A 13,840-nucleotide genomic window follows, 5' to 3' on the forward strand; every position below is an offset into this window, starting at 1 on the left:
TCCTTGTGTTCTGTCATTTGTTACTGGAGAGATCAACTCCCACCTCATTACAACTACCCTTCAGGTAGTTGTAGAGACTGATCATATCTCTTTTCAGCCTCCTCTTATCCAGGCTAAACATTCCCAGCTCCTTCAGCTACTCCTCATAAAATCTGTTCTCTAAACTCTTCACCAGCTTTGTTGCCCATCCATGGACATGCTCCAGCACCTCCATGTCCTTCTGGTAGCGAGGGGCCCAGAACTGAACACAATATTTGAGGTGTGGCCTCACCAGGGCCGAGTACAAGGGTACAATCACTTCCCTGGCCCTGCTGGCCACACTATTCCTGATACAGGCCAGGATGCCACTGGCCTTCTTGGCCACCTGGGCCCACTGCTGGCTCATGTTCAGTTGATGTCAATCAAAACCTCCTGGACCTTTTTTTCTGCAGAACAGCTTTCCAGCCACTCCTCCTCAAGCCAGTAGGCCACACCCTCACCTGGGGTTATTGTGGCCCAAGTGCAGGACTCAGCACTTGGCCTTGTTGAACCTCATACAGTTGGCCTCAGCTCATTGCTCCAGCCTGTCCAGGTCCCTCTGAAGGGCCTTCCTGTCCTCAAGCAGATCTATCCACCTGCTCAGCTTGGTGTCATATGCAAATTTACTGAGGGTGCATTCAATCCCCTCATCCAAATCATCAATAAAGATGTTAAACAAAACAGGCCCCAAATCCATTTGTGGACTTCTTTGTCTTTTGTGCATTATTTACATAACAGCATGCTAGGCACTGTCAAGACTAGGTTTTTAACATCAGATTCACATCTAAAAGAACATTGAAAAACTATACCATATACATGTTTAAAAACTGTAATTAATCCAAATGTTTTGAGTTTTTCTTTTTTGTTTTTTGTTTTTTTTGGCAATGTTTACTACTGGTGTTTGCTACACACAAGCAACTAAATTATTTCATCATTTTATTTCATTCCAAAAAAATTCATAGATTTTAAAGAGAGAAACCTGGTTTAAAGGGGATAATTTCAAAATAGCACACGTTTACTTCTATGATTCTTCTTGTACTGATGCCTCTTAAAGCACACTTGCCTCTCTGAAGAAATACGACTTAGCTGATGCTTCTTATCATAGAATCATAGAATGGTAGGGGCTGGAAGGGACCTTTAGAGATCATCTAGTCCAACCCCCCTGCAGAAGCAGGTCCACCGAGATCAGGTCACATAGAAACATGTCTAGGCAGGTCTTGAAGACCTCCAAGGAAGGAGATTCCACAACCCCTCTGGGCAGCCTGTGCCACTGCTCCGCAACCCTCACAGTGAAACAGTTTCTTTCTTATATTTAAGTGGAACTTTTTGTGTTCCAGCTTCATCCTGTAACCCCTTGTCCTGTTGCTAGCTACTATTGAAAAAAGAGATGTCCCAACCTCCTAACACCCACCCTTTAGATATTGATAAATGTTAATAAGATTTCCCCTCAATCTCTTCTTCTCCAGACTAAACAGCCCCAGTTCCTGCAGCCTTTCCTCATAAGGAAGATGTTCTATCCTGTGATCATCTTGGTGGCCTTTCACTGGACTCTCTCCAGCACTTCTCTGTCCCTCTTGAGCTGAGGAGCCCAGAACTGGACACAGTACTCTAGATGAAGCCTCACCAGGGCAGAGGAGAGGGAGAGCAGAACCTCCCTTGACCTGCTGGCCACACTCTTCTTGATGCATCCCAGGATGCCACTGGCCTTCTTGGCCATGAGGGCACATTGCTGGCTCATATTTAGCTTATTATCAATCAGGACTCCCAGGTCTCTCTCTGCAGAGCTGCTCTTCAGCAGTTCGACCCCCAGCCTGTACTGGTGCATGGGGTTGTTCCTTCCCAGATGCAGGACTCGGCACTTGTCCTTGTTGAACGTCATGAGGTTCCTCTCTGCCCAACTCTCAAGCTGATTGAGATCCCACTGAATGGCAACACAGCCTTCTGAGGAATCAGCCAGCCCTCCCAGTTTGGTGTCATCAGTGGACTTGCTGAGGGTACACTCTCTCCTCATCCAGGTCGTTGATGAAGATGTTGAACAAGACTGGCCCCAGAACCGATCCCTGTGGAACTCCATTGGCCACGGGCCTCCAACTCGATTCTGTGCCATTGATCACCACCCTCTCAGCTCTGTCATTCAGCCAGCTCTCAATTGACTTCACTGTCCACTCATCCAAGCCACATTGCTTGAGCTTTCTGATGAGGATGCTATGGGAGACAGTGTCAAAAGCCTTGCTGAAGTCAAGGTAGATGACATCTGCTGCTCTCCCCTCATCTAGCCAGCCAGTTATGCACTCATAGAAAGTTATCAGGTTGGTCAAACAGGATTTCCCCTTGGTGAAGCCATGTTGACTCCCCCTGATAACGTTCTTACTGTTTGACCTTCCTCTGTTCCCTGCATGGAACAGTCAGTCTTTCCATTCATTCTTCATAGAGACATGGAGCGTGTGACACATTATGTGGAAATATGACTGCTTAAGAAGAATCCTCACTCAGAGAGAAGCACACACTGCCCCAGCCTTTATTTATGGACTCTGTACCATTCCCTCTGGATTCATAGCTTCATGGCTATGCAATCGTCTTTCAGTGGCAACTCGTTATGCTTTTTTTTTTTTTTCTGCAAAAACACCAAGCTATACTGAGAAGCTGTGCTGCTGCTAATGTGAGAGTTGGCTCCCTGAATTTGTCTGAAGCATAGCTACGTCAGTGTTCCTTCACTTCCATGATCTCCGGTTTTAAGTGTGCTTGTGGCCAGGAAAAGCAATTAGGGTAAGGCGTAAGGGAGACAACAGAGACATAGGGATGCAACCATGCCACGAATTTAGACAATGCAGAGCTGTGCACAGCGATGAAGAGCTCTTCACACTATACCTGAAGTAGTTTAAAAATGTCTCTGTGACTAACAGGAAATAGCTGTGGCAGGATAGAGATCCATCCTGAATGCAAAATCCATCCTAAACCGAGGCAAAAATATTTGTGATGTTTCCCACCCTCAGCTTCATGTTGCAGTAACGACATTAAAAGCTGTTTCGGATACGTCCGCATGGCATTTGGCCATATCCAAGGACCAGATTTGCAAGACTATACAGATGTAATATACACACCAAACAAAGGTGATGACAATGTGATTGAAAATCTGTATTCAATTATGAAATTGTAAAAGTAGCTCTGTTAATGATGGCTCTGGCATTGCCTACATCGCCAACAAAAGGAGAAGAAATGATGAAGAAAACCAAGCCAACACCCTGCTGTTTCTAAGAAATTCTGTCGCAGTAGTTTCTTTAAGACAACTTCCTGCTTAAAGCAGCTATTTAAACTCATACAGAGATCAGAAATTTTGTGCAGTTTACATAATACTGAACATGGAATTAAAACGAAATTGTTTATAAACAGAGTTTGAAAACAGTGTGGAAATGTAGTCAGTAAATTCACAGCCTGATTTCAGGTTGGTCCATGAGTAAATTAGGTACATCAATCTCATTAGATTTACATGATGATATTATCTGTATTAGAGGCTTGAAAGCCAAGGTTTAGGATGCAGAACAAAGCTACAAAACCTGATATTTATTTTTGTTCAGTTTTTTGATAGAAGTGTACAGCTTTTACTCTAAATTCTTTATATGGTATAGCATGCAAAATAGGACAAGAAGCATAATATTTACTTAAAGTAGCGCAAAACTGTAGAATAATATAAACATGCGGTATTGGGTTTATGTATGTTTATTAAGGTAAAAGTAACCTATTTCTGAAATACACCTATTATGTAAATTCCATCAGAAACCTTAAACATTTGAATAGGCTTATACAGGTGAAAAAGTGTACAACTAATACAGTGCTTTCTTATTTGTTGTCCATTGGCTGAGTAATGAATGCAAAACAAGTTAAAAATTGCTCACAGTTTTCTACTGCTTGCCTTGGTGCAATTATATTCAGACTTGTCCAAATTCAGATCATATCTTTCACAACAACTTTTTGAGCTCACAACAGCTATTACTACCATGAAGCTTAATTTTCTGGCTTATTTTCATGGTGGAGCAAAGCTTAAACTGTTGTAAACTTACTAAAAACAATTAAGTTTCTTTCCTAAAATAAATCTGAAACAGTACTTATTTTAAATATCATTTTGACACTTGTTTACGTGCTGTTTAGAATACTACTTAAAGTTCCTATTCCTTGGTGTTCATGTAAGTAATAAAGTCCTAGCAGTTCTGAAATACATATTTTTCCCATTCAATATATATTTCATAAAAGAGAGTACAAGAGAGATATGGACATACTGGAGAGAGTCCAACAAAGGGCCACCAAGATGATGAAAAGCCTGGAGCATCTCACATACGAGGAGAGGCTGACAGAGCTGGGACTGCTCAGCCTGTAGCAGAGGAGGCTCAGAGAGTTCTTTACAATATATGTAATTACCTGAAGGGAGGGTGCAAAAAGGATGGAGCCAGGCTTTTTTCAGTGGTGCCCAGTGACGGGGGCAGAGGTAGCTGACACAAACCGAAACACTAGAGGTTCCCTCTGAACATCAGGAAGCACTGCTTTACTGTGAGGGTGACTGAGTAGTGGCACAAGCTGCCCAAAGTGCTGGTGGATTCTCCGTCTTTGGAGATATTCAAAAGTTGCCTGAACATAGTACTGGGCAGCCAGCTATATGTGGCCCTGCTTGAGCAGGACTAGGTGACCTCTAGACATCACTTCCAGCCACAGTCATTCTGTGAGTTACTCAGTGCTTGCTGATCACTTTGCATTATAGATTAGTATTCTGCCACAGTCAAAACTTTTGGAACCAGACAGCTTAATTAAAATATACAGTTAATGCTATTTTGAAGATAAAAAGATATGACAGAACAACAAAAGAGCTACAATGTTCCATAAAAAATAAGAACTGAAAGATGGACATATTTAAAACCTAAATTAATCATATTGTCAGTTTTGAGGGTAAGTCTCGTAAGTATACCACTAATATTCCTGAAGAAAAAGCAGTTGGGTTTTATCACCCATCCAAAATTTGCCCCCAGGTATGAAACTCACATACACCTTTACTACCTCTACAGAATCTGCTTGTGTCTACATACTGTTTTCCCAAGCTCTATGGAATATTTTCTAATTTCCCTGTTAAAGATATTCTAGTTCTTGCCTACTGTCCTTTCTTCCCTTAAAATAACTGATTTGCACAAGTTTAAAACTGAAAGTTACATCTTAATAATGGCTATCTCAACTATATTCCAACATTTACAGACTGAAATGTTGTTTGTCAGCTATGAACTAGCACCCAAGTTTGAGTTTCCACCGAGACGCAAAACATTCCACTTGAAAACCCCGTGCAGGTCAGGTGATATTTTCAAAATTTCAAATCAGCATTCCATTTCTGATTTGCACACCATTTTTTCATGAAACATCTTCTTGGGCTGAGATGTCACATGCAATATTTAGAAAATAGTTTACTTTCGAGAAATTTGTTTCTAACAATACAGAAGGCACTAGAAGTTAAATCTGTTAATGAACAGTCTAAATTCCATTTCTCACAAAATCTGGTAATACAATTAAGAGATTTTCCTTCTGTTTGGGCACTGAAGCACAGTGCAGTATTCTGTACAATCTATTCTGAAACTCAATATGACCACTACAATTAACTGTTCTTAAGATAGAATAATTAAACATAGACACTTTCATTACATATAGAGGTAATGAGGAAAAAACGAGGAAATCCTGTTAGGAAACTAATAACATTAATCCAATTCTAACCTGCCAACTTCTCTGCCAACTTAGTTTCCTTACTGCTAGGGCTCTTGATGGGCAACAGGGTTCTTGTGTAAGGAATGACAGAAATGCAACGAACAATAGAGTAGGCCGAACTTCCCAAATGTGTTTTGTTTGGGTAGCTTTAGTAACTGCTGTATTAGCCAGATATGGGCTGCAAGCAGGGTCCCATGCACACGGAGAAAACCCCACGCTTCTACCTCCTCCTCCCTCTTAATTCTGTAAATCTCCACTCCCACCCCCACCTAGTAACAAAACTTCAAGCTTGCTCTCTGCTTTTCTGCCCTCCTACGTGCCGGGATGTAGGAGGGGACTTCACTCCCTCAAGTCCTTACTCAGCAATGACTGCATGCACGAAAGCACTCACCCTGCTGTGTAGGTCAGCCAGCAGCCTAGACAAAGGCAATGATCTGGGCTGCAGGACAAAGTTCTGCATGCAAGCCGTTAACAATAGTGAGAAGCTGCTTTTGTGAACGCGTTTCCCTTGCAGATCAGTTATACTCCAGTACACAAATACTCCTCTCTGCTGCAACTAGGAGCTGCACCTACAGCTACTTTGAAATTGCTTCCTACGGCAACTGCCATTTCTGAGAGTGGGAACCTCAGAATGAGTCATTATCTGATGTGCCACTGAAGGTGTTTTTCACCATTTTCACTTCATGAGGTCATAAACATGTTAACATCTACAGCTTTAGGGTGAAGTTGTATTTTCTTGTTCCAGACTGGTGCTTTGACTTCAAAGGAACAGAGGGCAAAGGTGCTCAAACTCATTGTTACTTTAGGTACATGCCTATCCAAAATCATTCCTCAAATCCACCAAGATGCCTTCTGTGCCATAACACACTTCTTCTCGCCCCATGGAGATACATGTATAGAGCCAGGTGGGGGGTTGCGCTGTGACAACCTCACAGAACACCACTGCAGAGACTGGGCTGACGTGCAGACAGCTCATCACAGCTGTGTACCGTGTATGCCACCTGGGCAGAGGCAGGCGATGGCTGCCAGCACAGCCAGCGGGCTCATCTCAGCTCAACACACCGTGCAGGTGTGCGGCACCCTGCGCCAGCACATCGACGGCAACCCTCGGGGCCTGTAGCACCGGCAGAGAAGACGGCGGTGCCTACATGAGAAAAGTCGTGGAGCAGACCCGAAGGACATACGGGAACAAGGACTGACTCCGCGGCGACAGACCGGGGATATACGGGGAGGCCACACGTCCGGCGCCGCTACCAGCCCGGACACACGTCCCACAGCGAGAACACAACATGGCCACCACCGCCGCGCGCCCTCAGCTGCCGCTGCGCGCACACGTTTGCGGCAGTTCCGGGGCGCTGGGCCGCGGGGACACGCGCGGCGGAGCACGCGCGCGGCAGTGCGTCAGAGCGGGGGGCGGGGCTTCTGGCGACACCTCCCCTGGCAGGGGCGGGGCGCAGAGAAGGAGGCGGGGCCGGGCTGGGGCTGTGTCGCCGGGTGGGTGGGGGAGCGCCGGGCCGGGGCGGGGCGGCGGCAGCTCAGGTCGAGCGGGCGGGGGAAGGGGCCGAGGGACGTGAGGCCGTTCTGATCGGAGGAGCTGCGGCAGCGCCGGTACACGTTCACGGGCGGCCAGGATGGATCACCACCAGCCCGTCAGTCGCTACCAAGTGGTGAGTCCTGCGCTCCCGACGACGCCCCACTTGCCTCCCTTGGCCTCTTCGGGTGACTGGCGGCGCGGGGGAGCCGGCGGACAGGGCGCCCTTCTCCACCCTTCCCCCCTCGGCTCTCAACTCCCACGCCAGGGTTCTGTCAGGGAGCTCCTAGCATTTCCCTAGCGCCGGTACGGGCCCGAGCGCGGCCCTCCGTCCGCGCCCCGTGGGCGGTGGGGCTCTGACAGCCGGGCCTTGCACGGGAGGCGCGGGCCCGCCGGGAGCTGCCCCCTCTTACCTCGCACCCTCCCCCCGGCAGCTCTGGCGCCCGACCTCTGAGGGGGCAGCTTGCGGCCCCGGCCGCGCCGGCGGCTTGAGCTGCAACACCACCTCTGCCCGCTCCCCTTCCCCTCCCCCTGGCTCTCACCTAGGCGGTTGGTCCCGGCCTGGGGGCGGTGGCGTCCGGCGGAGGCGGCGGGTTTTCCCGAGCGCGGCCCCGCTGGAGGGGGCGGCCGGCCGCTCCGGGGAGCGGAGGCGAGGGCAGGACTGCAGTCCACACTTGTGTCGCCGTGGGGGTGGGAAAGGAATCGGGTGGGTTATCTCTGGTTAGTATGTATCTGGGAGTGTAGCGGCGTTTCCGATCTTACTCTTTTTGATAGTTCATAACTCTGGCACGGGGGTAGAGTGTAATGCTATGTGTGCATTGCCATCTTTAAGCCGGTATACACACACAAACACACGTGTATGCCGGCTTACCGAATATTAGGCGCAGGGGACTGTACAACGCAGAAGAGTGACCTTCAGTAAGCTTCAGTGAGTGCGTGTGCTTGCGTGCACACGCACCGACCCACGCGAGCACACCGCCTTCTTACTGAGCAGCCGTTATACTTTGCAGATTGTTGTGTCCAGTTTAAACGTGCACTCTTTTCTTCCCGAACATCACTACAGAAGCAGTTATTTAGGCCGCACAGATTTTTTTTATGCTCAGATTGATTGTACTGCTTGTTTCTTCCAGTTATTAGTTTGTGAGTTATAGTAATCTGGCAGTTCTTAGCTTAATATCAATTATACTGAAAATGTATAAACCCTTCTGATTACTGGTCACAAAAATGACTTGGATGCAGTCAGCCTCCTCAAAAGTTTCAGTTTTATCCTTCGATTCCTTGTACTTATGGCTTTGCTACGTATGTGCGGGTATGCTATTGAATTCTGAAATCTCTGCTACCACACTCTTTTAGCTGAATCCCGAATTATTTATCTGTGTTTTACAGTTGAGCTGTGAAGTAATCACATTTATTTATGTGCATATATAGAACTAAATACTGATACTTATATCCAGGTTGTTCCTAGGTTGTGATCTAAAGGAAATCCCTAGGAGAACCCTTGTAATAAGTTGGGAATATATATTTTGATAGTCTTACAGCATGTGAAATTGCTGTTGGATTTTGAACGATTGTATACTGGGGTTGTCATATAGCTGACAAACAAACTTAGCATCCTGTGACTTCACAGGAGTGACGTATGCCTTTAGGATGCTAGTCGCTTGCCAAGTGCATTACTACTGGTCAGTGCTTTCGAGAATGCTGGTTTTCCTGCACGGTGCTACCATAACCTGAAATCAGCAGAAGTCGTAAAGTCGTTTTGTCTTCTTTGCAATGGAGAACGAAAATGCTGGCAGAGTGTTTTCTTAAGAGCCTACAGACACTGTCTTCCCTGAGGCCTGAAGTAACCTGGGTATGTTTTGAAAGGCCTTAAAAGTATATGCTATTAAACTTCAGACAAGTACAAGGGAAATTTTAATCCCATTACTCAAAGGAGGAAGAAAAGAACATGGTAAGATGGAACAAATGAATAATTTGCCACTGTAGTATTTTTATGTTACTTTTGATTAAGAACATTCAGTGATGGTGCTGGTGCCCAACTTTGGGTAAATGCTCTTTGGTGTGGCAGTCCAAAAAAGTTTATCTCTATATTTAACAGCAGGAGTTGGCCTGATCAGTTTACTGTGTATATGAAACTTTGTGGTCAATTCATGTTGCTGAATTTTGTTATGGAAATGCTCTCTGGTGCAATTACAGCACATTAAGTTCCATTGGCTTTGTGATAAATCACAATGAAAGTGTTATCTTAATCTCAGATGCACTCTGGAGTTTAAAATATTACCTTCCTGATTGCTGTCATGTAGGAAAGAGTGTGTTGTTTTAACCTCTCTCTGTTTGATCTGACTGCTAGACATTGAGATTTTTATAATGTTATTTACTTACTGTACTGGGCCAGAGAATGAAAGAAACAAGGTGACTGCAGATATTCTTAATTAGCACTTGATTATTAAGCATGTGATCTTAAGTGTTAGGATGAATATGCTTACATAAGGGCTGCATTTGGTAGTTAGCAATAGATTAGTGCAGATTTTATAGTTACATCCTAATTTTTAAGGACAAAATGTAGATGAAAAATACAACTTAATGTGACTAATGTCACATCAGTTTTGTGAATGTCGCACTCCCTAGTGCTAAGCTTACGAAATCTGACTGGTTCTGCTGTACTCACTGTATGTCCTCTTTTTTTTTTTTCCCCCCCTGAATAATAGCAACCCCTTATTTTTTTAGCAGTACCCATTCTGCTTTTACTTATAACTGATCTGTTTTGCTTTCATAAGGACAAGTTCTCTTCTAAATACAGAGACTTACAGGCATACATTATTATTGAAGGAATTACAGACTTGCTCATTTCTGTTCCCAGCCTTAGCACTTCAGTGAAGTTAAAAGGGCTGTCTCACTACTGCCTCTTTTTATTTGTGGTTTCTTCAAGTAAGTTAAGCTAAAAGGCTAAGAATGGCAGGCAATTCGGTTTTGAGCTTTAGCATAAGAAGCCAGTTTTATGACTTCTTATGAAACAGAAAATATCTGATCATGAAGCTAATCCTCAGCTTCTCTTGTTTTTTATCTCTGTCAGAAATAGCATGGAGGATTTATTCTACATCTCATTGGTTTTTGTGTGTTGCATTTTATTTAAAAAGCAGTTTTAAAAGCTGGTACTTGGAATTACAGCAAAGTGTTGTGAGCAAAAAGCAGGGGCACATCAGCATTACATAACTACCTGCTGCAGGCATGTGTGATTTGTATTGCTTTCTGCCCCTTCTTTTTTGTCCTCTCTTCGTAGGGCAAAATGACAACTCATTGATGGGTAAGAATTTGTCAGGCTTCCCTGCAGGAATATGTCATTGTTGTCTTGCTTTAGTTCCTCTTTTTTTTTTTTTTTCCTCCTTAGTCACTTATATGCTGCATTCCTATTGTTAAACGTGTCTCAAATTTTACATTCATTACAGGTATAGTCAGTTCAGTCATGTTGCTTCCTTATTGTTCTATTCTGTTCTTTTTCTCCCCCTGTTCCGCTTATTGTTGGATGCAGGAACTGAGGAGGAAAATTATAATAACAGTTATTCAGTGATCATTCTTGTGATTTGTTTTACCTTGTAGCTCTTTGTCATATGACCTTAGTTTGTGCATTACTGTCTTGTCTGAAATGTCTGCTCCTGATCCAGCTTGTTTGCAGAAAAAGTAATTTGAGTGGTGCTTTGTGAATCTATACTGAAACAAAGGAAAAGAAATGTTGTCTTTTCTTTTTTTTTTCCTGTGAAATGTGATTTTCCAGATAACTGGGTCACAAGGGAAGGCTTCACGTGCATATGAGTGATTTAGGCGCAGAAATCCCCTTGAAGGCTGTGGGATTTATATGTTGAACTGCTTAAGAACTATAATCAACTCCCCACTCCCCCCCGTCGTTCTTGATTAAAGTTTTGGGTTATCAGTCTAGGGTTATGTAGTCATCAGTCTTTGACCTATGGGGTGATCAGAACTAGACAGGTAAGTGGTAAAGTGGGTTGGTAGCAAACTAGGACAGGTGGAGCCTAAGGCAGTCATCCACATGGGCTTTGGTTCAGCAGTCACTGAAGTAGCCATGCTGCTGTAGCACCTGGGCTTGTTGTGGGGTTTTAAGTGATGTGATGCAAGGCTCTGAGATAGCAGCCTGCTATTGTACAGCAGTATACAGGGATAAAGAAATGGTCATTTCTCAAAGGTGTCTGAATCTTCTGTGAATGCAAATTGAGTGTGCTTTTTAGAAACAGGGTTGAGAGATTAAAATGTCTGCTATAAACACTTTATTACAATCCTTTTGCCTGCAGAATGCTACGTGTTGTGAATAGTTTTACAATTATCTCAGTTATTTTTCTATATCTCAACTCCATTGTCTTTACTCTCGCAATATTATCTGGTTAAAAATCTTAATCAAAGTCGTCTTCCTAGGTCTCAAACACCTGAAAGTCAGCCTACACAACAGAAAAATCTCTTCCTCCTTCCTTTCTTTTCATGGGACTGAGCTTAACAGTGATTTGCAAATAAAACCTCTGATTTAGGACTTCTATCTTATATCTAGCGTAGTTTCTGTAGCATTTATTGTCTTATGTAATTGATGTTACTGAACAGAATGAGCTAGATTACAGTAAGGAAATTCTGTTAATTCTGTTGCTTTCCACAGATGTGGTGGTGATGTAAGTGGAAGATAAAATACTGCATCTAGGGTACTGTGTTTACAGTACTGAAAAATGTTGAGTAAAGATGCATTGATAAATGTTACTGCTGCTTGCTTATGACAGTTGCACTGATATTTTTGCACTGATATAAACCTCTTAGTCATCAAAGATAAAATTTTTCAGTGCATTGGCTTTTTTGTACTTGAAATACTTAGACCTTTGATAGTTGACAAATGAGGATCTTCTGAAATGAGGTAAACAATACTTTTAAACAACGGGCTGTCCTTGCATCTGATTTTTTAAAAAAAATTAATAAACACTTTAGCTTTTGAATTTAGCTCTTAGAACATTTTTCTGTGACAAATTTGCCTATTGAAAATAGGGTGGTGTTTTTTTCTTGAAAGAATAGCTTTAATATTTTTATAATCATTCTCCTCTATTTTTTATGAAGAATCCTGCTACAAATGAAGGGAAAGAATTGTAAATGTTGAGATATGTTTGCAAGATACAGTAGTGAAGCAGTTAATGCTTAAAATGTAATACATTTTGCATTTTTTGCACACCTCAAATCTCTTTATGTTTCTTCTAAATCAAAGTGATGAGGTAACGGACAGGTACAATCCTTTCTGTCTCTTCCCCTTTGTAAATTTAAAGAGGAGTAGTTTAACTTTGTGTATTGCCAAAACTGTCTGATTTTTTTTAATCTCTTTTGGAGGACTACAGATGTAACACCCAGCTCTGCAACAGATTCAGAGGAAGAAATGCTGGCTTACTGGTACAACAGTAGTAGCAGTGGTTACAATAGCCTTCTAGTTCTTTATGTGGGCACAGGCTGTGGGACATGGGCAGTGTCCTTTGTTTCTCATATGAGTATAGAAGTACATAAGGTAGTTGGCACAAAATTGGTTTATTTATATAAGGCACCAGTTTTACTATACTGAGCAGAATGAATATTAGAACCCAGCAGAATGCACCTGGGTTGTTCCACTCTTGTTTTTTTCCAGAGATCTTGGTAGGGCAAAATTTGAGGTTGAGTCTTAGGGACAGAGTAAGAACAGGAGTGTCCTTTCTAGTGGCAGCAAATTGTTGGCATGTCTGAGCTTATCTTAGGAAACTGTGGGGATTTTAGGTTCTTGAAAGATGAACAAAGCAAAAAGAAAAGATATACTTGACCTGTGCAGTGACACTAAGTCATGTAATGTAAAAGAACAGCTTCAAACTGTGGCATGCATAGCTGCCACATCTAGTATATTTTCTAATAAAAAAGACAGAAGTTCAGTAACAGGAATAAAATACCTTCAAACAGTGAAGTTCTCAGTAGAAGTCAGCTGTGATGTGACCAACCTAAGATGCTCTTTTCATACTACTGCAGCCTGTCTGAAAAATGTGGTAGGAACCACATTAGGATAAAGTTAGTTGTAGTCTTCTCGATGAGGAAAATGAAGTATTTTTTACAAAGGCTGATTCTAGGCTTATTTTGAAATTTTCCTCTCAGTGACAGTGTTGACAAAACAAGGAAGATGTGGCAACTGATAATGTCATCACAGCTAACCCTGTGAGACCTCAGTGCACAGATTACAGTCAGAGGTGTCAATGTTGTGTTGAGTTTCGTAGCCTCAAATCTCCTTCTAGATTTCAGGTGCGTCAGCTGCCTTGGAAGGGGAACAAATAGACTCATACCAGTATGCCTACATTAGGCAAGCTGTTTTCAAATGGAGAGGGAAAGTAATCCTAAGAGGTTATGAATGAAAAAAAAGAATGAAAAAATTGGCAACTTGTTAGGTCAGGGAGGTGCTGCCAGCCCTTGCTACTGAAACATAGCTATTACACAGCCAAGACTGCTGGCTTGAGCTGTCTCAGGCTTAGGTCTCCCACTTCCTGCACAAGTAGTGTCACAGCTAGCCGATAT

At 43.2% G+C, this 13,840-nt stretch overlaps 1 protein-coding gene across 2 annotated transcripts in view; it reads left to right on the forward strand.

Annotated features, from left to right (window-relative positions):
- Positions 1-7,285: 7,285 nt before the first annotated feature.
- The window catches only part of NDFIP2 (Nedd4 family interacting protein 2), a 47,510-nt gene continuing 40,955 nt past the window's right edge, over positions 7,286-13,840 (forward strand). For both annotated transcript variants that reach the window (XM_061995937.1, XM_061995943.1), the window contains exon 1: positions 7,286-7,418. In XM_061995937.1, coding sequence (XP_061851921.1) covers positions 7,383-7,418 — 36 coding nt within the window. In that variant the 5' untranslated portion in view covers positions 7,286-7,382. The remainder of the gene's footprint in view (positions 7,419-13,840) is intronic.

The sequence above is a fragment of the Colius striatus genome, chromosome 1 (assembly GCF_028858725.1).
Source record: "Colius striatus isolate bColStr4 chromosome 1, bColStr4.1.hap1, whole genome shotgun sequence".
Classification (NCBI taxonomy): domain Eukaryota; kingdom Metazoa; phylum Chordata; class Aves; order Coliiformes; family Coliidae; genus Colius; species Colius striatus.